General features: G+C 51.9%; 11 protein-coding genes across 11 annotated transcripts; 6 read left to right on the forward strand and 5 right to left on the reverse strand.

The window, feature by feature from the left end:
* Positions 1-993: 993 nt before the first annotated feature.
* On the forward strand, positions 994-2,420 carry GT037_003932 (uncharacterized protein; the record flags this gene model as incomplete). Its single annotated transcript, XM_038928979.1, has 2 exons — positions 994-1,431; positions 1,494-2,420. 2 exons carry the CDS (start codon positions 994-996, stop codon positions 2,418-2,420), a joined length of 1,365 nt encoding a protein of 454 aa, XP_038788686.1.
* A 428-nt stretch (positions 2,421-2,848) lies between these two features.
* Positions 2,849-4,631, reverse strand: GT037_003933 (mitochondrial-processing peptidase subunit alpha; the record flags this gene model as incomplete). Its single annotated transcript, XM_038928980.1, has 2 exons — positions 2,849-4,456; positions 4,509-4,631. The coding sequence occupies 2 exons, from the start codon at positions 4,629-4,631 to the stop codon at positions 2,849-2,851; spliced, it is 1,731 nt and encodes a 576-aa protein (XP_038788687.1).
* Positions 4,632-5,352: 721 nt separating this feature from the next.
* GT037_003934 (fha domain-containing protein) lies at positions 5,353-7,138 on the forward strand (the record flags this gene model as incomplete). Its single annotated transcript, XM_038928981.1, has 3 exons — positions 5,353-6,275; positions 6,322-6,433; positions 6,482-7,138. 3 exons carry the CDS (start codon positions 5,353-5,355, stop codon positions 7,136-7,138), a joined length of 1,692 nt encoding a protein of 563 aa, XP_038788688.1.
* A 401-nt stretch (positions 7,139-7,539) lies between these two features.
* GT037_003935 (upf0187-domain-containing protein) lies at positions 7,540-8,751 on the reverse strand (the record flags this gene model as incomplete). Its single annotated transcript, XM_038928982.1, has 1 exon — positions 7,540-8,751. The coding sequence occupies one exon, from the start codon at positions 8,749-8,751 to the stop codon at positions 7,540-7,542; it is 1,212 nt and encodes a 403-aa protein (XP_038788689.1).
* Positions 8,752-9,287: 536 nt separating this feature from the next.
* Positions 9,288-10,316, forward strand: GT037_003936 (peroxin 11c protein; the record flags this gene model as incomplete). Its single annotated transcript, XM_038928983.1, has 1 exon — positions 9,288-10,316. The coding sequence occupies one exon, from the start codon at positions 9,288-9,290 to the stop codon at positions 10,314-10,316; it is 1,029 nt and encodes a 342-aa protein (XP_038788690.1).
* A 1,254-nt stretch (positions 10,317-11,570) lies between these two features.
* Positions 11,571-12,050, reverse strand: GT037_003937 (ribonuclease-domain-containing protein; the record flags this gene model as incomplete). The annotated part of the gene is made up of 2 exons (XM_038928984.1): positions 11,571-11,680; positions 11,732-12,050. 2 exons carry the CDS (start codon positions 12,048-12,050, stop codon positions 11,571-11,573), a joined length of 429 nt encoding a protein of 142 aa, XP_038788691.1.
* Positions 12,051-13,094: 1,044 nt separating this feature from the next.
* GT037_003938 (cullin-domain-containing protein) lies at positions 13,095-15,881 on the reverse strand (the record flags this gene model as incomplete). Its single annotated transcript, XM_038928985.1, has 4 exons — positions 13,095-13,516; positions 13,566-13,988; positions 14,037-15,147; positions 15,198-15,881. The coding sequence occupies 4 exons, from the start codon at positions 15,879-15,881 to the stop codon at positions 13,095-13,097; spliced, it is 2,640 nt and encodes an 879-aa protein (XP_038788692.1).
* Positions 15,882-16,094: 213 nt separating this feature from the next.
* GT037_003939 (uncharacterized protein) lies at positions 16,095-16,343 on the forward strand (the record flags this gene model as incomplete). The annotated part of the gene is made up of 1 exon (XM_038928986.1): positions 16,095-16,343. The coding sequence occupies one exon, from the start codon at positions 16,095-16,097 to the stop codon at positions 16,341-16,343; it is 249 nt and encodes an 82-aa protein (XP_038788693.1).
* Positions 16,344-18,331: 1,988 nt separating this feature from the next.
* GT037_003940 (uncharacterized protein) lies at positions 18,332-18,720 on the forward strand (the record flags this gene model as incomplete). The annotated part of the gene is made up of 2 exons (XM_038928987.1): positions 18,332-18,401; positions 18,449-18,720. 2 exons carry the CDS (start codon positions 18,332-18,334, stop codon positions 18,718-18,720), a joined length of 342 nt encoding a protein of 113 aa, XP_038788694.1.
* Positions 18,721-19,592: 872 nt separating this feature from the next.
* Positions 19,593-20,612, reverse strand: GT037_003941 (uncharacterized protein; the record flags this gene model as incomplete). The annotated part of the gene is made up of 2 exons (XM_038928988.1): positions 19,593-20,505; positions 20,572-20,612. 2 exons carry the CDS (start codon positions 20,610-20,612, stop codon positions 19,593-19,595), a joined length of 954 nt encoding a protein of 317 aa, XP_038788695.1.
* A 1,286-nt stretch (positions 20,613-21,898) lies between these two features.
* On the forward strand, positions 21,899-23,383 carry GT037_003942 (uncharacterized protein; the record flags this gene model as incomplete). Its single annotated transcript, XM_038928989.1, has 2 exons — positions 21,899-22,245; positions 22,390-23,383. 2 exons carry the CDS (start codon positions 21,899-21,901, stop codon positions 23,381-23,383), a joined length of 1,341 nt encoding a protein of 446 aa, XP_038788696.1.
* Between the last annotated feature and the right edge of the window lie 140 nt (positions 23,384-23,523).

Raw genomic sequence — 23,523 nt, forward strand, 5'->3', positions numbered from 1 at the left:
TGCACAAGGTTGATGGCGTCGTCATGGCAGGGTATCCTTACGCTGGCAAGCGCGATCCTGAAGTCACTTCCATCGACCTCTTATCGCCTGGTGATCTTGACATCGTCTCACGCCGACTACATCCCCAGCCTCTCCGATACGGATGAACTTGCATTGAGTGTGCACCGCTTCAACGAGAAACCGAACAATCTTTCAATGCAGCTGGCATCATGATCATCATTCGTCTGCTCACTGCGACAGCTTGACGTGTCACAGGGTGGAGTCGGACACATTTGTGTGTACTACTTCAACTTCCTCACCACATGCAACTACACGCAATCGTCCCCCTATACATGGTACAATTCCATCTTGCTGTTTACGTCGGCTTTTGAAATTACCTCGCATGTCATTTCCTCCTTCTGTATGTTTTTTCCTTTGTCTTGTTCCAAAGCGTCGTCAAAGCGTTCTTGTTCATTTCGTCGTTTGTATCCCAAGACAACAACAAACAGTCGATGCATGTGCAGAGACCGTCAGAAGGCCTCGAGTACTGGTAGTCTTTTAACTACGCGGCCAGACCAAACTCGCAACGTGCAAAGCTGCCAGAATCCGCATTGCTCGACAGGTGACAGACCCTTTTTGTAGACTGACCCTCCTCGAGGTCTTAATTGGCTCCGACTTCTCTTTCCCCTCGCCTCTACACGTGAATCTCTCGTTTGTTGGAGACATACCGAAACTCACCAGAGTGCTCGTCTTGCCACTGCCTCGAGTTATTACGTTGTTCCTTCCACGCCTTCACTTACTCTCACAGGCTAAGTGTGTGTGCACTTGCCTACCTAGGTGCCGTCATTGTCGTTGTCTCAGAACAGCAACATCAACCCTGCACCACGCCCTTACACTCTTACACCTTTCGCTCTCTTCCTCCCTCTAGATTCTTTGTCGCGTGCTCGCCCTGTCCTAGCAACAGCCGATCCCAGTACCCTTGGGCTTGCTGGAAATACCAAACACCACGCCACCATGGGGAGACACATGCGAGTTCCAAACTGTACCCATCTAGATATGGATCGCGTCTTCGGCCACGAGCAACACTGCAGCATTTGTGGGCGCTCACCTTCCATCGGGTTCCTCTACGAATGCAGACAGGATCATAAAATCACAACGCTTCGCACCATACTATCAAAAGAGCATGGAAGAATCGAGCCGGTCAAGTCGACACTGCGACAGGAGCTGGAGAGGATTGGATTGAGCGAGAGCATCATTCGTAATGCGGAGAGCGGCCACTACACGGCCACGCAACTGAAGAAGCTCAAGGAACTCAAGCTAGAGCTGAAGCAGGTCATATCGGACACGCGTCAGGCTACCGAAGCCAGTGATGTCGTGGCTAGGCTTACAGCTCTGGCGGGAGCGACGTACAACATCGATGGAACTTTCAGTAGCCTGCCCGTTACAGATTCAGTGAGTATCATCCAAATAGTGAAAGCAGCAGGCCCCCACTAGGCGATGCTAATGACGCGAAGAATTCTCGAGCATGCGCTCTCAGAGCCTGTCATAGCTGCCGCCCGTACTATCGAGAACGTCTGTACATCGCGTTCCAAGCAGTTGTCAATGGGGACTTCTCGCCCTTGACAAAAGATGATGTAGAAGAACTCCCGGTCAAATCTGCACAGATTATGCGTACCATTGGCACCAGAGTTCAGTCCTCCATGACCCTAAACACCACCCCCTCGACGCTGCCCACTTCAGATTCCTTTGCTACGTCTACATGCATTCCGCACACAGCGTCATCCAACACTACCGATTCCAGTGAAATCACATTCAAGACTACGCAAACCGATATCGATGAGATCTCTGCACAGCGCCACCCTCGTCGTAGATTTTACAGAATGGGACGCCGTTCTTCCATCGACATAGCCCGTTCTCTTTCTCGTGCACCCAGCCTCCTTACACCCCAAGGTCTCAAGTCAGCAGTTCAGGGCATCTTCCGGCCAGGCCGGGAATCCAGCTCTGAAGGATCCAACATTACCCTTCCACTCCCGCGAACCGGTACAGTTCGTGACAACACCAGTGCTCCAACCGTCGGCGAATTCGATCTCGGTGCCTTGCGCCGCGTTAGAAAAGAAAAAGAGCGCAATGAACTTAGAAACGGGACGTATGCAGGTGGATTCGAAGATGTCGCTGCAAATACCACAGCGATCGACGATGGATCAGCAGGAAACAACAACGGCACCGATTCTGATTTTTCAGCATCCTCTTTCACAACCGATGGGAACGAGAACATCAAAATCGAGGGGGTCGCTATTACAGAGCAAGCAGTCGAGACGCACACAGTTGACATTGTCGCTCTCAGTGTTCCGGCTACGCAGAAGATGGGGGCTATGGTCAAAACCGCAGAGGTGAAAGAGGATGCGGACGTTGGATTGCAAAGCATCATGGCACAGCTGTGAGGATCACGGGTCGGAAGACTCTGGACAGAACATGTGCAAGGACGACGAGCCACAAGATGGATGAGACGTGTTTTCATGACTTGATGATAGCAGACGAACTATGCCCGTCCAAAGAGGATCACGATTTGGTAATGAAGATTGGGACCAAAAGAGTAATGGCATCTGTACGTGGTAGCTCTTCTTTTGATACCCGCATCCTGTCCGATGCGTTCAGAGATGGTTAGGATAGTATCCTTAGTTGAAATGGGGAGCTCTTCCCGGACATGGTAATGGAGTATCTTGAGTAAGGGCTCGTACGCTACTGACACTTATCTTTGGTCCACTAATACATAATCATGATGTTTCATCATTTCTTTCCCAGCCCTATAATACATAAGCTACATTTACAATCACGTCACCAGCAAAAGGCTCAGAGGGGTTGCAATTTCCTATCTGCGACCAAGCTTCCACCTAGCGATGCGTGTCTGGATATCATCCCAGGTAAACTCCTTCCTTTTGAGGCCTTCCTGTTCACCCTCTTGCAGCACAACAGTCGGGGCTCCAGACCCACCTCCAACATTCTTGACTTGTCCACCAAAGACGTGACGAGCGACTCTCCTCAGGTCTTTGACGGAAACGTCTTCGATCTTTTTGCACATTTCCTTGACGCCGACTTTACGGCCATGAACCTGGACTTGTCTGCCGAGATCTTCTAGTTCTACCATTCGGCTTTCGAGGTTCATGAGGAGCGAGGAGCGGAGTTGGTTCTTTGCGCGCTGGACTTCAACCTCATTGAGCGCGGCGTACCCGGTTTCGTCTCCTAACGATTTGAGTTCGCGGCACATGACCTCGAGCATTTGGGCAACGTGCGAGGGGGCGCATGATGACGCGATGCCAAAAAGGCCACTATCGGTGTAACTGTGGTTGAATGCAACGCAAGATTCTACCCATCCGTGCTGATTTAGGACGTTGGTGTATAAACGCGAGTACATTCCCTTTCCAGGTCCACCTGCACTGAAGGAACCGCCTCCACCGAGGAGTGTTTGCAGAGTTGCGAGGGCGTAGATGTCGGGCGATGAGATGGGGAGGGCTTCGAAGGCGAGGTGGATGTGCGATAGGCGGGGGAGCATAGGGTTTGCTGGTGGCGGTATCGGAGGTAAGGTGAGGAAGCCACCGGTATATTGCGACGGTAGTGATGTGTCGATCGGTGGGAAGTTCAAGTCGAGTGATGTATTGACGGAAGCGTTGGAAGTAGCGGATGTGGAGATGTTCTTGAAGAAGGGTATCTTTGAAAGGAGTTTCGAGGATTGCGGCGGTGCGCCGGTGGGTGTGGGGTGGTCGGCTGTGAAGACCTGTTGTTGAGGTGCAGAGTTGGAAACTGTGCTTTCTGATTCTAGACCGATGAGCGATGGACCGGTGCCCTTCTCCATGTCGCCAAAGTATTGTTCTGTCAAGCGGACGGCTTCGTTGTGGTTTACGCCAGCAAAGGCTACCACTATCCTGTCGGGCTTGTAGAACTCCTTTCGGTACGCCTCAACGACGGCGCGGTTGATGAATGGTAGGCGCTCCTTGGGACATAGCAGTGGGTTGCCTAGAGTGTTGTCTTTGAAAGCTGCCATGTGTACTAGTTCGGGCAGGATCAACTCTGGCTTGCTCCAGATCTCGCCAATCTCGTAGTCGGCTGTCTCAAGCTGTTGCTGTATCTCCTCTTCGGTGACTAGTGGATCGCGGATTGTTTCTGCAAGGACACCGACGGTGGTGGGTACGGCGGAGTTGAAGGTGGCAGACTGGTACATGAGTGACTCTCGGCTGGAGGCGCACTGTATGTTGCCGCCCAGTGTTTCTATCTTCTCCATCATCTGGTCGCCGGTGGTGGAGCGTGTGGACTTGAAGGCGAGACGGTCGATGATGTGACTGACTCCGCGCAATGCATCGTTCTCATATCGTGAGCCGGCGTCGACATAGACTCCGATACCCGAGAAGTGGCCCGGCAGGGCTTCGGTAGCGACGCGGATGCCATTGGGGAGGGTGGTGATCTGGTCGAGTTCGGTGGGGTCCTGGATGGCAGTTTAGAAAGGCTTCGGCGTGCTACGTGAACTCAGTGCTAACCCTCTCTTCTGCAACTGCCGTGGCGAGATTCCTTCTACCTGCGCATGCTGCTGATCGTGTGAGCGACACAGACGTCTTGGACAGTCCCCGGGACAATGGTCGGTATGTGTGTGGTCTTAACATTTCTGGTGGTGTATGCTGCCGTGACGGCGTTCGGAAAAATTCCATTGGCAATCATGGCCCTGACATAATACTGCGTCACGTGGGCGTTCCCACGAGGTCGGGAACAAGAGCGGCCCCACCCCGCGATCAGCGCATGAGCGCATCAGCATGAGCTCTGAACTGTCATGTTGGTTCCAATGCTTTGATATGTCTGCGGGGAACTATATTTAGTCCGACGACTGCGGTGGTCGTGCAGACATGGGGGTTAGGAGAGTGCGGTGGGCCATCATGTCATGGATCTCTGGCAGCTGTCGACGGCCTTGTCCGAGGGTAGGTATCCAACCGGACCGTTCCACATGACCTTTGAATCTTGGTCGAGAGGCCCAACAAGACATGACTTCATTATCGCGACTCTAGAACCCTATTACCCGTATACGTTAACGGCCCGCGGTCTTGGAAGACCCCATCGCAAGTCTAGAGGTGGCTTACTCCTCACAGAGCTCGTTCTGGTTGCTTGGCCCCCCGGCCCTGGCCCCGTTCGTGCGCCATTTGCATTGCATTTGTATTTGCATTTGCTGCATTTGCCTCAGTGCCTCAGTGCCTCACACACCCACCCGTGTGAGCTCTTGTAAACGGGTTTCCCGTGTCGTCTGTCAAACGCTGTCGAAACTCGCGCATTCACACTTTCCCGCATACCATACCCCAGCTGAACGCTTATACCCTCGCCCTGCGCCGCTAGGCGATGTTCACCACAACAACCACGCCAGTTCTCCCGACTGCGACTGCTGTATCCCCCAATTCCACCTCCCCACGGCCCACGGGCGTCCACAGAGGCATCAGCTTCCTGCGCAATCTACACCTGCACTCAAACAGCCAAGGCGACCCTCCACGTGAGGATTCCCGAACGGGAACACGACCACGCGCCTCAACACACACTCCGCCTGCCTCGCCTGCCTTTGCCTCTTCGTCCTCCCACCCCACTGCCCCCCGTCGAGAGTTGCTATCGAGGAGCCAGACAGCCGACAGTCAACTGCCGCCGAGCGACTCCCCACCCGCCTCTCCGAAACCGACCATGACGAGAACCCGTTCAGAGACGGCCCAACCTCAGCTCCAGGTGCGCAACAACACGGGGCCAACGCCGACCTCAACGCCAGGACCCAACAGCGCACACCCAATGGAAGGCACCTCCGATAGCACAGGCGCGGCCAAGCACCTGCCGTCGATTCGCTTTATCCCGCACCAGGACCCCCGAGCCGGAAGACCTTCGTTGATCTTCCCCACCATCAACCGTACGCTGCCCGACGAGGGTGCAATCCTTCGCGTGGGAAGGTATTCGGAGCGCGACAACATACCCGAAGTTCAGACCAACGCCCCATCGGCTGCCGCCATCGGATTCAAGTCCAAGGTCGTCAGTCGGAAGCACTGCGAACTGTGGTGCAAGGACGGAAGCTGGTATATCAAGGACGTCAAGAGTTCATCGGGTACCTTTTTGAATCACATTCGTCTAAGTCAGCCCAACGTCGAGTCAAAACCATTCCGGATAAAGGATGGCGATATCATTCAGCTGGGCATCGATTTCCGTGGAGGAGAGGAGATGATCTTCAGATGTGTCAAGATTCGTGTTGAGTGCAATCGTGGCTGGCAACAGGGGCTGAACACATTCAAGTAAGCTTGTTTACTCGTGCTATAAGCCTGCCACTAACTCTCACAGTAAACAAACCCATCAGCGACTACGAGCACTTGCCAAGAACAAGAAGGAAGTCACGGGAGATGCTTCATCTACGCATACGTCCGAGTGTGCCATCTGTTTGATGTCAATAGCGGTAGGTCTTGCCTGATTCCACAGCCGACTTGTACTGATCAGTATACAGCCTTGTCAGTCGCTATTCGTAGCACCCTGCTCCCACGTCTGGCACTACAAGTGCATTCGTCCCATCTTAAACGGTCCCACTTGGCCCAACTTCCTCTGCCCGAACTGTAGGGCGGTAGCGGACCTTGAAGAAGATGTAGAAGATATGGGCGAGTTCGAAGACTGGGAAGGCGATGAGGAAGTAGTAAATGGTGCCACAGTTCCCGATGCCAGCGCAGAGCAAGGAGACCGCCACATCACACCCCGTGCCTCTGTTGCCCCTCTCAACGGTGCCGATTCTGATGGCGGCGTTGATCTTACGGATCTACATCACCAAATCACAAACATTGAGAACCAATCAGCATTGGAAACTCCAGGTCGCCAGCTTACACCTCCAACATCGTCCGTCACACAGCCGGTCTCTATCAACGTTAATGGAGCGAACGACTATATGGGACTGTCGCCTCTGCATCCTCCTCACGGCAGTGGCCTAACGCCTGATCGCGTACAGGATGGTCCCATGACTCCAAGGAATGATGCTGGGCCGTTTGTTCTCGATGGTAGCGCTGGACGTGCAGCAGGCAGTCGAATGCGCGACACATCTCCGTCCGACTCCGATAGCAGTGGAGCGCGAAGCAATAACGGTGCACCGACTCTACCTCCTGTACGCTTCGACTAGTCAATCGCTAAGTGGGCGAGGTGCCTTGACCAACTCTTTGTCCTATTCCCTCGTATCGGGGTCTTTTTGCATCTTTTTGGGAGTTCTGGCGTAATCAAAGCGAATGTTATGATGGAATGGTGGATCATGTTGCAATGCGATATACTTCAAGAGTAAGCAAGATATACAGGTGGTGGAAGACCGGTAAATGTATTGTACCAAAGTCAACTAAACATCTGTGTCTCTGTTCGTGTCCGCGTGAAACATGCAACCTTCTGGTAGTTGTGCTATTGGGTATCTACGCTATAAGACTGCAGATAATAACTCACAAAAGGCCCATAACGATCATTACGTACGTACACATGGGTTCAACGTCTTAACATCACACATTACCTGTTCCCATATTCCCAGTCAGCATATCATCACTCACACTCGAACATACCCCCCATAGCCCTCCCCTCATGGCTCGCCCTCCACTCCTCCAACAGCACCATAACCTCCTGCCTCGTATCTTCGATGATGCCGTCCATCTTGATGTCATTCTTATCGTACCCAAATGGATCCTCCAGTTGCACGCCAATTCCTTCAATACCGTAGAGTGTGAAGGCGATGATAGCCACAATAGGTACACTCCACCACCTGTAATCATCTACAATGGCAAACGGCAGTACACAAGCATAGAGAGCCAGAACCTGCTTTTGGTGGATCAGATGCGCGACGGGAATGGGTGTGCTGTGAATAGTTTCCATGGTGCCATATGCAGACACGAGAGTGTTCAGCTGAACGGTCATCTGAGAGGAGAGGGGCGCGTGGAACCAGCCTCTGTCGTGGCCTCGGCGGATGTAACCTTCCAAGAGGATTGTAAGTTGTAAAGGTAAACCGAGACCTTGATCTTCGTAGCCCATCAGGCCTTCTGGAAGGAGTGATACATATTCATCTTTCTTCATGGGCGTTGTACCATCACCGTTTTCGAGCGTGGCGGTGGATGATCCGAGAAGAGGTGTGGTACTCGTGCTGTTTACCAGAGTTGGCGGGAACGAAACCGTGCCGAAGTTGGAACCTGTGCGGTCGATGTAGCTGGGACGCCTGGATACGGGGCGAGAGCGTTGCGGGTAGACGCTTGGTTGTGGGGGCAAAGAAGCGAGACTCGCAGGTGGGATGTTGAATTCTGCGCGCAGATTGTGCTTGATGGAGTAGAGAACTGCTACGAGGACTCGTACTATCTTCTCTGTGTCTCTCCTCTCCTCTTCTGTGGAATGTCCGTCTTTGTCTCGCGAGTTCACCAGACAGATTCGAGCAAGGTTTCGTACGGAGGTTCCGATTGTCGTGAGGCAGTTTCTTCCGGTCCAGAATCGGTCGTAGCCTGTGCTGTTTCTGAAGACCAGCATTAGACCAACCACGATGGAGAGCGACGGTATAATGGTAGCAGGGATGGATATACTGTCTACATAGCGCGTGTCGATGTAGACGATCAAGGCGGTGAAGAGCGAATGGAGCAGTACTGGCATCAAGATTATGTTGTGTATAGCGCCCTTCGAGAAGCGGAGAACGAGAGGCAGACGTCGAGGTTTACGGCGGAATGCATGAGCGAGAGGGTAAGTGGGTCGGCGAGTAGGGAGGGTAGGCGACGACATGGTTGACGGTGTCGGCTGGAAGCTGGAAGCTAGAGAAACAGTGTTTTACGCGCTCAGGACGAATTGATGTAGGTGAAAAGAGAGCCCGCTCTCGTATCTCCCCGCGATAGAGGTGAGGCGGTAAGTGTGGGGACGGTATGGGGAAGACGTAAAGATGGCAGGGATGCGCGCCGTGGACCGAGTCGAAGCTTTCTATACGAAACTCAAACGATAGCATGCGTCGGCGCGCATAGCTTCTGGCGTCCAAGCACAGATGCGCTAAGGCTGTCCACGAGACGCAATGGATACTTTGGAGCGAGTGTTGATCTCTCAGGGTCTATCATCACATGCTGCATGTGAAGACGGGTTGACAGCGTGAGACCCACGTGCGGGCCGATGACGCGATAAGCATTTCCCGAGCACACCTCGGCCAAACGCGTGTGACTTATTTTCTACAGCTCAATACCAACACCATGCAACCTCGATAGCACCGACTGTCCTTCCCGCACGCTTCCAGACCTCCCCTAAGTGTCTTACCACACATTTATATCCTTACAATGGAAGACCCACACCCAAACACCACCACAATTCCTGCCTCCACCGCTGCGAGCCAACCGACTCCACAACCCGATGCGATACCTTCACCCTCACCATCCTCACAGCCTACATTCCTGCGAAAATTGCAGTTCCTTCTCCTCAAATACCTCGCCAAAACCGCCGGTACCACGGACCGCACGCTCGTCCGCCTCGCAAAACTCCTCTCTACACCAAACGGCACCGACGTCCTTCTTTGCACAACATCCTATACCTTGACTCTCGTACACGCCGTCCTCTCCCGCGTCCTTGAACGACGTCTCGCATCTATAGCCACAGAGATAGCCGAGAAAGCAGAGGGTGTCTTGCTCCCTGGCGAAACTCTTATAGCCACCCTCCCAGCACCCACCACCACCAAAGTCATCGCCCAGGTCGTCGGAAGTTCGAAAGCTCTTTCCGATGTTATATCAGACTTTAGGATATTTGTGAGGCTGTGGGGAGTGCTGGGACTGTATACCTGGGCCCGAGAGACCTATCGGGACCCATTACCACAAAGTGTCAGCGGGAAAGAGAAGATACTGAGGGTGTTGACGTGGTCGGCTATAACATCGTGTGTTGGTTTCCAAGTCCTAGAAAACGGCGCATATCTTAGCTCAAAAGGAGCTTTGACGACAGCGAGCTGGACAGGAGATGTGGGTAAAGCACGAGAGAACACATGGTGGCTGTGGAGTTCGAGGTTCTGGGCCGCATATGTCGGCGTTGAGCTTGTGCGTCTGGGTGTCCAACGGTATTACTCTTCGTCATCGCCATCAATACTAGCGAGTCAGGGTGACCGGGAGAAGGAGGATAAGATCCAGGCGGAAGAGCGGATGAGAGCGCAGAAACTGGAGAACTGGCTTTGGTGGAAAGACCTCGCATCCAACCTGGCATATGCGCCCATGACTGTCCACTGGTCGATGGAAAAAGGACTGTTGAGTGACTGGGGTGTTGGGGCTTGTGGCATGGTTGCTGGTGGAGCAAACTTGGCTGATGCATGGAGGAGGAGTGTGTGACTACTGCATCTGGCCATGAGAAGTCATGTATAATCTGTGGCTGCATTTTTAGGAGAGAAATGGCTCCGCGTCTGACCTCTGTGGCCGTCGGAGCTTCGAATTTCGAAAGGTTTAAGCAAAGCAAAGGATAGGAGGACACAAAGACGAGATTAGTCGGTTCCGGCTATCTTACTCGAACGCTCACGACTTCGTCTTCCTCAAATCTACGCATCTTTCCTCACGACTTATCATTTGAGTAACGTTATCTAGCAAATGTCTGGTCATCCAGCTCATTGTAAACGCGTTTGATAAAGTTGATCTGATAGTTCAAGGTACGCCTCTATCTCCTGTTGAACAGGAAGCAAGACATACTGGATCCAACTCATTCAGTGGGCTAAGCAGAGTACTACCAAAGAAGCAGTAATGACTGTCCATGTTACCACGTCGTTGCCAACTCCATCTACTCTTCTTCTATTACCATCCCCCACGGATACAACGAAAGCGAGAGTCTAGCAGGTGATTTTGTAGCTCACTTTTTCAGGAACAGGTTGACATGGAATGCTGGCCCGGTATGAACTTGTAGGAGGTAAGATCTTTGGTGCACTGCAGACCTGAGAGCTTTCTGATTGCGCATGTATCAGCATGATGGCAAGATACCTGACTCAGCCTTTACTGCGTCTGGGTGCAAGTCAAGAACCCTGCAGGTGCTTACCTTTACATTTAGGACTACCCACGTAGTTGACCGTAATGCTCCCCAAAACCATGTCTGGTAGGTCCTTACATTCACTGGAGGATTCATCTTGGTAACAGTGCGTACTTTCATTTGGCTGTGTGACATTATAAAGGGATGATATCGTTGTAGTTGAACTGCGGGTTTCACGCATCTCACGCGTCTTCTTTGATAAGAAGACGGCGGATCATGTAGAATCGCTTGCTACCGAAATAGGACGAAATTGAGATGGCGTGATTTTGATATGTACTACCACGTGAGAAGACACCATCTGGGCAAATCTCCTATTCCAGGCGTTCGATTTCGACTGATCACTGTGCTGGAAGAAACCGCAAGACTTGTTCAAACGTTTCATAAATATATACATGAACAAACTACTTCTATGACCACAAATGTCACTCTGGGACGGAAAGTCTCGTAGGACACATCGATCTCTCGTTACGACTCGCCCACTGACAGCATATTGAAGCCATGGCGAGCCCTTCGCCCATGGGCTTCACCACAATTCATTTCGAAACCCCTATTGAGATGTTTCAAAAATATATCTACCACCCAGAGCAAGCAACGAAGGCGTTGCCACTTGCACCAGTGTGAGTGATCTCTCCCGCACGCTGTCCAGCAGTGTTGAAGATAACGCGGTCAGCACCTGGAGAGCCTGAAAACATGGTCAGCATATGTTGTGTGATAAAATTGATGACCAACTTACCACCAGTGTAAGCACCCGAAGTCCTCAGCGGGAACTCTTGGTAGGGTCCAGAAACGAGGAAGTCAAAGCCCTCGTAGTTGTTGTACGTGTGTGGGTAGGTGGAACTACCAGCCTCATCACCTTGACGGTAGTAGTTATAACCCGCGTTGCGTGCGGTAGTAACTTGGGCGGAGGTGTAGCATGTTGAGCCGCAACGGACGTAGCAAGATTGTCTGGCCTCGACGGCGGCAATCTCAACTGCCTCCTCAGTGGGTGCTGAAGTAGGAAGAGCGAGGGCGACGGGCGCGATCAAGAGGAGGGCGTTGATGAGGAACTTCATGGTGGCGGTTGGAGGAAAATGAGAAGACGAGCGAGTGTCTTGTCTGACGCTGTGTAACGAGGGATCGACGGGGCTGTTGGACCTGCCTTTCAAATGAATGGTACACGATGTTACCTTTATACCCTCATTCTGCTTGTCGCCAAAGTAGTCCAGTGGCAGTCCAGCGGTCGCCTCCGAACCATCACGACCCTAAAAAGGAAGATCATAACTCGAAATTAATTAACTCCGGACGCAGACGTCGTTGGCATCCTTCCGAAAGGAACAGTTGCTCCGCGACAACGGGCAATGGGCGTCTCTTAAGCTGGGGTACAACGGCCTATCACAGACTACCACTTCCGGCGTGGCACTTACGACACGATACTAAGCATAGACCCTCGGTCCTTACATACATCAACCACCCTCTCACGTTGCTCATTCTCATTCGTCCTGATAGTAACATCTTGCATGAAGAGCCGCTACCAAGATGACCGGACCGTCGACATTCCTCGCGCCATCCCATGCTCCAAGACATGCGACTTCCGCAGATCAGGAAGGTACGGACAACCATTCGCCGGTTATCTCCCGGGACTAAGATGATGTGTTTCAAGCTGCTTATCGCCGGAAATCTCGTGGTCGGGCGCATGTGGGTGTACGATAGGCTGAGTGCGGCTAGGGATCGACAGGGAAACTCGGCAACTAGTGCTGAATCTGGAAGGTGGGCCTGGGCATTGGGTGTGGGAGGGATAGACTAGGAGATCGACTACAACGACGGTAAGGGCGGATAGAAGGTGGTGAGTAGAGCGAAGCCGGCCGCTAGCTGTCGAGGGAAAGTCGTTTGCTGTACTCAGTGTGCTGGTTGCGGTCTTGACTGTTCTCTAGTACTAATGACCACGCAACTCACCCAACATGCTTTGAGTGAACAAGGTGTGCATAGAGATAAGATCGTGATATATCCAGGGTCGAATGCGAACCCCGATAACAACAGCGGTATTGTACACCGAATTCCTGCTTACACAAAGATGCCTCGCATATCTTGAGATCAAATCCGCTGGCAATACAAAGAGCTTAAGCGATATAAGCATACAATCCGTCGTCCTCTCTTTCCAGAAATTCCTTCTCAATCAAGCGATCGATGTTCCTCTTGATGCCGCTGACCTCCAGTGTTCCCCTGTTCTTGGTTGCCGATATGGTCTCACTGACCAGTTCGGCATGGCTGATTCTTTTCCTCGCCTTGAGGATCCTGACAATGGCAGCTTGTGTCTCGTAGTTACGGTCAGCAGCGACGCGTTCGTGTGTCTCCTTGTTCTCGGCTGCCGTTTCCTTGAGTTGAACGGTGTTGACCTTGATGCGGTACTTAGGATCCGTGAATGAGGCGTTGAGTGTGAAAGTGTCGGTTTCGTTGATCTCTCGACCCTTGGGGTGCTTGGTCAGAGGCCGGACCTTTGCGCACGCAAGGGACTGCAGAGTGCGGTTAAGCTCGGCCGTTGCTGTCAGGTGTTAGTAATACTAATTAATTGAATCGATCGCATGACTTACGCAGTCCAGTGGCTTGCTTGAGGTAGTCGTAGTCGATATGCTCATCCTCTTTACGGCCATTGAATAGTAAGAGGACGATAGCCTGGAAGGAGGACACAACTAACTCCTTGAGTCCCTTGGGAAACCTGGCTTTGATTTGACAATGGGCAAGTGCGTGTTTGAACTCCAGCTTACGACCAGAATGCTTTACTTTGTAGTGTGCTTCAAACTTGTTGATCGCAGACTGAATTTCTGGGGGCAAAATTACAGGGACGGTGGGGTACGTAGGCCAAGCTGACGCAGAGAGGACGTTGACATTAAGGTCGAGACTGAGCTTTTCGTTGCGCTCCTCGCTGATATTCTTGTACGAACTCATCTCTTCTCGCGAGAGTTCGATATCGCGGAACATTTGCTCGAGGTTGGCAGTAAAGCCAGCACCGCATTCTGTAGGGCATTAGTATCTCAGCAGATAATCATTGCATGGATACATACCGATCTTCAACCTCGACAGCATACTTCTCTCAGCGTCTGCGCTCGCACTTCTGCCCATCAAGAGCCGTCTAGCCAAGTCTTTCTTGTAGAAAGCTTCGAACACAGCCTTGCCGTGCAAGAAGCGGAACAGATCGAGAACTTGATCAAGCTGATTGTTGACTTCTGTATCTTCATCAAAAACACCTTCTTCATTATCTTCCTCGACCTCTACAGCAGCAGGCTTGTCGGCCTTACGACTCAGCTGAGCTGGTATTGCTTTTGCACCCCCCCTCAGCAGCATGTCGACATACTTGGCAATCATCTCGCCCGTCTTTGAGTTATCTGTGCCCCAGCTTGCAGACGTCTTCTTTGTCTTGTTCATGAATTTGTCGAATGACTCTCGAAGACCATGACCCAGCTCCTCGTCTCGGTGGAAAGAAGCCTTCCATAAGGTGTCTAGTTGACGCTTCAGCGTAAGTAATTGTATGATCATGTTTTCTTGCTCTTTATCGTTGAATACAATAGCTGTGCCTTCGTCCTCGATCCACTTAGTGAAACCTGGTCGCAACTTTGCGCCCAGCTTCCTACGTTCAAGTAATGAGTACAGTAGCTCGAGATCTTCGACGGCGTTGGTCTCAAGGAGATCGGCAAGCTCGTCTTGGTTAGTTAATCGGGTCTCCTTGTTCGATATCAAATGGTCCTCTAGTAATGTGAGAAGCTCTCGCTTAGTAGTGTTGGGAAGGCTGAACATGTCGACTCTCTTCATCTCACGATCCATCAGCGCCCTTGCACTGCGGACGTACTCGGGTAACGATTTTTCAGAACTCTCGGCATCAGCCCATTTGACCACGTACTCCTGGCTGACTTCCATTAAGCGCGGCTCGAAAGCATGTGTGTAGACTTGCATGTCGTGGAACATGTTAACCGTCTTGGAGAACACCTCGCTGTCAAGATCTCGACCCGTCCGGTCAGCAGTGACGAGATCGCAAGCGCCATCCACAATGCGGGAATTTAGTTTTGCGTGTTCGAAGATGACGGAGCGGAAGAGGTTTATCGAGATTTCGCGGAGAGACTCATGTCGTGGGAGCAGGTAGGCGCGGTCGAGATAGCAAAAGATCCAATCGAGGTATTTCTATACTTTGTCAGTGTGCCAGCGTCCTCCTCAGCATGAACTTGACTGACCATTTGACTGTTCCAAATCCCCCAGGCATGCAATGCCGCTCGCAGCACGTCAACGTTTGGCCTACCCAGACTCTCCTTGACCTTTGCCTTCAGACTTCCGCCCACGTAGTCCTTGCATTTTGTGATCAAACGCTCCTTAATGTCCTTTGCCATATCCTGGCGACAGACATTCTCTACACCTCTGTACAGTTCTTCGAGACTGAAGTCGACATCGCCTTGGCGGAAGATAGTATCCAGGGCCTTGTCAATCTTCTGCCATGTTTGATCCAGGAACACCCTGGGGTCTACTCTCCTTGTGGGCTTGAAATTCTTGACGACCAATCGCTTGGGGCCGCTGTTGGCGTGCATATTGGGCGCTGCTTTGCGCATGCCATTTCGCTGGCCGTTTGCTTTGGCGGGACTGTTGTCGGGGCTTGACGTGATGTCAACAACATCGGCGTTGCTCGATACGCCCGCCTTCTTGCTCGGGAAGTGATACATGTCGGCTGTGCTCATCTTGGCCATCGGGGCTGGAGGTGTGGCGACCTCAGTGCTAGCTATCGGAGAGCTGTCTCGTCGTGTGCGTTTGCTCGAGGGCGATAGCGGCGCTGCAGGAGCGAGCTTCGGCTTGGTTTGTGTGGTGAAGAGCTCCTTGATGGTCTTGCCCGAGTGCTTCCGTTTGAGTGCACCTGGATTGGCGGACATTGGGCGGACGTGGGGAAAGACCCGGAAGTGGTGAGTTGCGGAGCTGGATATGTTAAAGCCGCGGCGATGGCAGTGACGCGCTCGACCTTTCCCCTTCGGGCTCACTAATGACGATATCGATAGCGATGGCAGTCGGAAGGATACACCTCAACGTTGAAAAGTCTCTAACAATCCAAAGCTGTACATCGACACATGCGAACCATTTGTCTCACCATGCTTCTGCGCGACGTTGAGGCTCCTGGGTACGACTGTATGGTTGACCATGTATTGTGCGTAGTGCCGCACATCTGTCATCAGCCATTGACGTCTGCCACACGTGCATCGCCAACGTCGCAGACTTATCATCTGTATTCGACAAATCCTGACTCCACACCAGTGCTCTATACTGTGCCGCAAATGCCTGAGCGGTTGGCTAAGTGCGAGAGACCGCGGGAAATCGCTATATGTCTTCCCTGCTTCTAGAGCCTGTACGCCTGTACTGCACCATCACCAACAACAGTTATCCAAGATCATTTCCACCCATCGTGTCTCCACGCACACTTGTCAGCATGTGATTGTGGCATCACTTATCGCTTCCGCCGCCGCCGGCTGGTCTGTGTTAGCAATCGCAGCAGGTTTCATCCATTACTCCAACCCTACTCAACAGCTATGTGCGGCCGCTGGTTGCCATCGGGCTCATTCTATTATCAGATATCTGTTCCCTAGCGCGTACCTGACTGATGTGAATTCCGGCTGAAATACTCTAGGCTGACACCCATCACAAGGATTTGGGGCTGAAATCTTGGGGTCAGCCTTCTGCACACCTTTTGGCCGCTCCTTCGTCGAACACTCGCCGATTCCTTCGCTGGAATCATGTCCTCTATTCCTATCACGCGCCCCCTATCTTTTTCATTACGTTTACACGGCCAAAAAATTCCTGCGTTATCTATTTGCCAGCTACAATTTGGCAGGCAGCATGCACATGGAGTTGCCAACGTAGCGACACAATGTAATTAACGTTGACCTATGCCCCCACGCAACGCTTGTGGGGCATCCGCTTTTCCAGGACGGTTACCGTTTGTGGAGACCCGTACGCACGCGAGCTCTGATCAGGAGCATCGTCATAACCCCCCACATACAACGAGACACTGTTCTCGTACCGTACCCGCCATCGCGGAACATACCTCGTGTAGCGATTGTGCGTTGCAGTGGATCTTGAACGCTGCCAATAATAGTCTCTTTGTTGCTATTGTAGTGTCACAAGCATCGACGCCGAAAGGCTGAAGAGCGCCCAAGTCTAGCCTTTTACAGAATGCATGCATCACTTGCAACATCACACTCCTGTCCCTGGTAAGGCGCGATGCAGGTTTGGCTTACCAGCTCTCCTTTTCTGTGCTCATTTTTGGTCGAGCTACCAGATTTTGCAAGTTTCGTCACGTAAGAGTCGATTGGACAGTAAGTTTTTTTCGCCCACTACTGACAGCCGCGAGGCCAAGATCACAAGGTCTTCTCCCAAGACCCAAATCTCTAAAACATGATCAAACCCCCTACGAGAGTTCCTGGGAACTATAAACAGACCTCTAGTCGGGATTGCTACTCTTTCCCGGACGAGAATGAGCATACAACCCACGTGGGATATCCCAAACGTCGCCGGATGAGCCATGCTGCTGGTGCCGGACCAAAGAGCTGGGTTATATCATCATGCCCGTGCGTTGATATCACGCGGGCCAAGCGTCTAAGGAAACCAAGTAGGAGAAGTTATCGGTCAAGGGCCTGAAATCAAATAACCCAGCGTCGATCATTGAGCCTTGCCCACTTAGCGTAGCAGTCTCAAGTGCGCACGCTTTGAAAAGATGGGATGCCAAATTTGGAAAACACCATGGTTACATGGCTGTCGCCATGTCAGCCTATTCCTTAACTGGAAAGTGCTGGTATGACCGCCTTTGAATACCATTACGAATTGGCCGTCGCCCCAGATATCCTTCAAATCCAATTGTAACGAGGTTCGATTCTCTTGTCCACCGTTCACTTCTCAGCCAACACGACCAACGAGAGGCCGCGGCCACATTACCTTCACTTGATGGTTTTACGCTTCCTCGTCGTCTGCTTACTTGACCCCATTGGCTTCTCAACGTCGTGATATCAGATACCGCTTGCTCACTGGTCATGCGAGCTTCCCACCACAACAGCTTGCTATCAAGGCGCACTGCTCAAGCATTGACTAGTTTATTACTTCTAAACCGCCGAACGTGGCTTGCTTCGCAGCTTTTGCAACCCCACGTTTCCGCATGCTGTTATGTATATCAATTGCCTCGTAGATCGAGTGTCATCCTAAGACTACCTTTATCCGTCACAACAACAACATCACCCCAATCGCATGCAGTTCTCCACTATTGTGATAATACTGCCTCACTGCGAACTTCTTAGAGCTTCCATCAACTAAGACACCGCCATATTATTTATCACGAATTATGACTCGAGCTCCACGGCGCTCGACCAAGATCAACCGACTAGGTCCTGTTGCAGTTGCCGTTAACGATGGTATGCCTTCTCTATCAATCAAGGACACATTGATGCTAACTGTTCAGCACATACTATCCCGAACCGCCCACCTATATTATCATGCTCCTACCATCATTCGATACTTCAACTAAAGGCCACGCTAAACACACTCGCAAATATGGATCCTATGGATCGCTTCCTCGCTGCGCCTTCATCACATCATCCTGTCGCGTTCACAGAAACCTTGGTTGTAGGCACTGCTGTTTCGGACGGATGTACATGCGTCTCGAACTCACCTAGCATATTGGGACCATTGTCACGAAGAACTATCATGGAGGATGATACTTTCGCAAGTTAACAATAGTGACTGAACAGTGGAAGACGTTGTACGTTAGTTACAGGAAACATATTTGGTAGCGGAATATTAGGAAGCAGAACAAACAAGCGTAGATTCTCTGATTGCGTGTTGCTGTCGATCAAACTCTCGAGGCATCGCACATTATCGCTGTCACATGTCGTCCCACTTTCACTTCCTGATCCTTGGCTTCGCGACTTTTTGCTTTTGCAAAATCTGCTATCATCCACGGCTATCACATCACCTACCACAATAGGAAGTGTGGTATCACGTGAGATACCCGCCCAGCCTAGCCACTCAGGGTTCGCGAAGATCCGCAAATTGCCGCATTAGACGGCTGTGTCCAACCTACCCGATTGGGTTCCAGCGAGATGACGCTGTGCTATCCACGACACCATTGCTTTCACTGCTCACCGTGTTCTACGGATATTCAGACCTACCGTAATAGGCAATGTCAATGTTTCTTGTAGCATTCGAAGAGTCGCTCCTAATGGATTTCCTAGTATTACTGGAACAGGAAATACACTCTGTGATTGTAACAAAATATTGTCACAACTTGCTGCAATCGAGGATTGGCTTTTTGCATTACTACGTTAGGGGTTTCAAGACAAGCATGCCCTCGATTATAGTAAGGTTCGAGCAAAGGGTTGGTTAGTATCTGATGAAGAAACACAGCTGTACTTGCAGGTAGGGTTAGGAGGCATAGTGAATCGAGAGTTGCTACGACCAACAAAGCTACGGATTTGCCTGTTTAGGAGGACACCAAAGCGTCAAGCCTCAGATGTTTGCTGGTTAGGGGAGATATTCGATATCCAAAGCATGACGTGGTTCATTTACGTATCTAGGGTATCTCAAGCTCAACCGAAATGCGCGAACTAAGCATGCGTTTCTTTCTTCGCAGCCATCATCTGACGATATGTGTCGATCATCTTTTGACGCTCCTCGCCCAGTGCCTCTCTCTTACTCAAACTACCGGCTGATTTGGGCACGTTTCCAACCTTGGCACCCGCTCCATTCTTGACCTTGAAAATCTCCCTCGGTACTTTGTCAAACGTTGGCGGCGCATGCACAATATCGTGTAAGCCCTTGCGTTCCTCTCTCTTCTTCTGAAGAGCTTCCCACTCGTCTTCGCTGCCATGGTCTACCTCACCCGCTAGCAATTTGCGCTTGTTCTTCTTTGCCTTCTTCTTCTTGCCGTTCACCGTTCTTGTAGTTTCTATGTCGGCTGTCTTATCCTCCCACATAGCATCCAGCTCGTCTTGCTCCTCTTCAGCCAGTTCCCTAGCCTCCTGCTCCTTTTCCCGTATTCTGGCTTCTTCTTCCCTCCATCCCTTCTGTAGACGCTTGAGATGCCGCTCGTGCTTGGTAACCCTGTGATCGCTGAGACCTGCAATCTTCTTGCCGTTCTTGTTTATACCTGACAAGGGCAACGCTGCGTCGACTCGAGCGCGGAACTCTTGCATTGACTCTCCGGGTTGTATCTTCAGCACATCCTTTGATTGTGTCTGCTCCTCACTCTTGTTATTCGCTTCGTCCTTTTCCAAGTTCTCGGCTGCCTCTTGTTTCTTCTGTTTCTTGGTCTTCACCATGCCATCGTCGAGACCGGAGCGCTTCTTTGCTCCGCCCTTGGAGAACGCCATGAGCCGTTGGAAGGCTTTGGGTGTGTCGTCCGCGCCATATCCATCGATTTGGTTCACCTTGCGCTTCTTGCCTTTGGGTGCTGTGCTGAAAGTGCGCGCTTTGCCGACAGGGAGAGGAGCGGCGTGAACATCGGGCGGAAGATTGAACCTGTTGGCAATAAGTCAGGTTACAGTCCATGCTTGGTTAGGCTTGCGAGAACACGTGGTGACGTACTGCGAATCGTCTTTTTCTATGGCTCTGTGTTTGTGAGGCATGATGGATATTGGCCGTAGTGTCGCATGCGACAGGGAATCCAAGCAGCGATGCGTCGATGTCGATGTCGCAAAAAAGTTACGGAGACGCGACAAGGATAATCGGAGAGGTGGGGCTCGGATATCTTGGCACCGCGTGCACGTGGAACCAGGCTTCACCCCACCATTTTTGCGTGTGGAGTTGCTGTGCGAGATGCTGTAGGATGAGGCATAGCATACCGAGCCGGTGCTTGACGTTGCTTAAAACGTCCGGATTACCGCCTCATGTGCAAGCCACAGACTATGGCGCAGGTCCCGACTGGAGTGCTCGAAATTGCCGCACCATGGTGGAAACTGGAACGCAATAAGCTCCGAAGGAGACGCGCAACACGCAGACTATCACTTCTAGGAATACGACGCTATGAAAACCAGACGCAGTGTTTCGCAACAATGGCAATATTTGGGCCCCATAGAGACTGCTTCGGACCGATATCATGAGAACCGCACGTCCAGGGAGGTGCAACGTGGGAAGGCTCTATCGATACCAGTCCACCGTCACTCACTCAAATACACCACTCAGTGCGCAAGTTCGACAACGTGCTCTTTGGAATCATCGTCCTTTTTGATCATCCGCTACCACCTTCACCTGCTACTTTGCTAGCCTCTCCTCCTCCTGCAGCCAATCATCGCCGCAGGTTGTGTTGCGTGCCCGAACTCGCTCACCAGGCCGTGCACCAGTTCTCGAACGCAGCTGGGCGCTGGGACTGTCTCAAAGGCTTGCATGTCGATAGCCCGCACTCTATCCTCGCGGTTTGCAGCTCGTTTCGCAGGTGGACTGGCCGGCCACATTTTGTCTCGCAATAAATAGCGGCGAATCCCAATTGTTCTTGACTGCTCCAAAGTCTCACTCCCACTACCAAGTATCATCTGGAACTTGCAGACCTTCACCCAAGAAACTGGACCCTGCGTTTGCGCGACTTTGTGCACTGAACCGCGGAGGTGCATCGCGCCAGTCTAGCCTCCCCCGAACTCGAGGACGGGACAATAGCCACCTGGGCAGTCTGGATCGCCAGTCAACAACTCGTGGCGCCCGGGAGCGAAAGTCGAAGAGGAAGGTGTCTTAAGGCAGCGTGCGCCTTGGTTTCGAGGTGCAAACTCCAGCGAAGACCTTTGAAAGTCCTAACCTTCCGTCGCAACCTCTGACAACAAGTGCACTGCACATATCGATATCGCTTGCACTTGCCCCACCTCTTAGGATCTAGGATCGCGGCCGTGCCAAATCTCCGCTTGCAATTGGCTCGTGCCTGAGAATGGCCGCCGAAACACCCATCTCTCCCACCATTCAACCTCTCCTACGTATCTCTCTCGACTTGGAGGCTTCCTCCGATCCAAAATCATCACATGTCTCCTTGCGCCAGCTAGAAGATGGTGACATCTCGATCTTCGGTTCCGATGATGAGGAGTTAGGTGCGCGGCCCGGGTTCTGGCGACGGCTAAAAATGAGCATTCGAAGGCGGAATGGGAAGTCGGAGATTGACGAGGATTTCGGACGTGTGAGGCTACCGGATGAAAAGACGCAATCGAAGAAATATCGATTGAAGAAGAAACATGCCGCTAGAGCCTGTGTAATAATACCATTGCTGGTGCTCATCTTCTTGTAAGTGCCTGTCAGACATTAGCTTCCGCCGGTTCCGGTGCGAGATATCCTGTCAGCCTCTCATTCGACAGCCACTCGGCATTTGTGCAGCTGTCATCCTGTCATGTTCTCCAGGAAGAAGCATCGGTATGCTGACTGTCTTAGTGGTGTCCTACACATTGTCAATGTGTTCCTGGGCTATGTGCCTACCTTCTTGGATGATCACATAGTCTCTACGTTTGACTGGAGCCAACACGACAAGTCGGATCTGTTGGACGTCACGCGCGACGTTACTCCGGTCCAATGCCACTCGCATAATGACTACTGGCGCAGGGTTCCGCTGTACGACGCCCTACGTTGGGGTTGCACAGGCGTAGAAGCCGATGTCTGGCTATTCGACGAGGAGCTGTACGTCGGTCACAACACTAACGCCTTGACGCGTGATGGCACCTTCACGTCGATGTATGTCGATCCTCTGGTAAAGATGCTGGACCACAGAAACGAGTTCGGAGACTTTGCGACCACGTCCAGCGTCAAAAATGGTGTGTTCATCACTGAGCCTGCACAGACCTTAGTCCTGCTCGTGGATTTCAAGAACAACGGCCATGACATCTTCCCTGTAGTGTCGCAGCAGCTCACCGCGCTACGTGAGAAGGGCTACCTGACCTACTTCGATGGAAACACCACCATCGAGGGCGCCATCACCGTCGTTGCAACTGGCAATGCGCCTTTTGATCTCATCACTGCAAACTCTACCTACCGCGACATTTTCTTCGACGCCCCTCTAGACAAGCTCGAGGAAGGCACTTCCGTTGGCCAGCGCGGCGGTCAAGGCACGGTCGGCACAACCCCTAGCTCGCACTTCGACAGCACGAACTCCTACTACGCCTCTGTCAACTTTGGTGAATCGATCGGTACGTTGTGGTTCGGTCGCATCACGGAGGCCCAGGTCCTCAAAATCCGAGCGCAAATCAAGAGTGCAAAAGAGAGGGGCTTACAGGCGAGATACTGGAGCGCGCCCAAGTTTCCGATTGGACTTCGGAACAGAGTATGGAAGCTGCTTGTTGAAGAGGGTGTCGGGTATCTGAATGGAGATGACCTGCAGGGTATGACAAGGTTAGATTGGGGTGTCAAGCGACACTGGGGCTTGATTGTTTGATTGACAGTGTCGTGAAAGAAGAAGATGGAACGAGAGTGGAGACGATGACATGATTTATGTGGCATGTACGGCGTTACAAGGGAATCCTTTCTATGTTTGCAACATCGTAGCTCTTGATGGAATATGCTGAAGATACCCGA

The sequence above is a fragment of the Alternaria burnsii genome, assembly GCF_013036055.1.
Source record: "Alternaria burnsii strain CBS107.38 chromosome Unknown 730, whole genome shotgun sequence".
In the NCBI taxonomy this organism is placed as follows: Eukaryota; Fungi; Ascomycota; class Dothideomycetes; order Pleosporales; family Pleosporaceae; genus Alternaria; species Alternaria burnsii.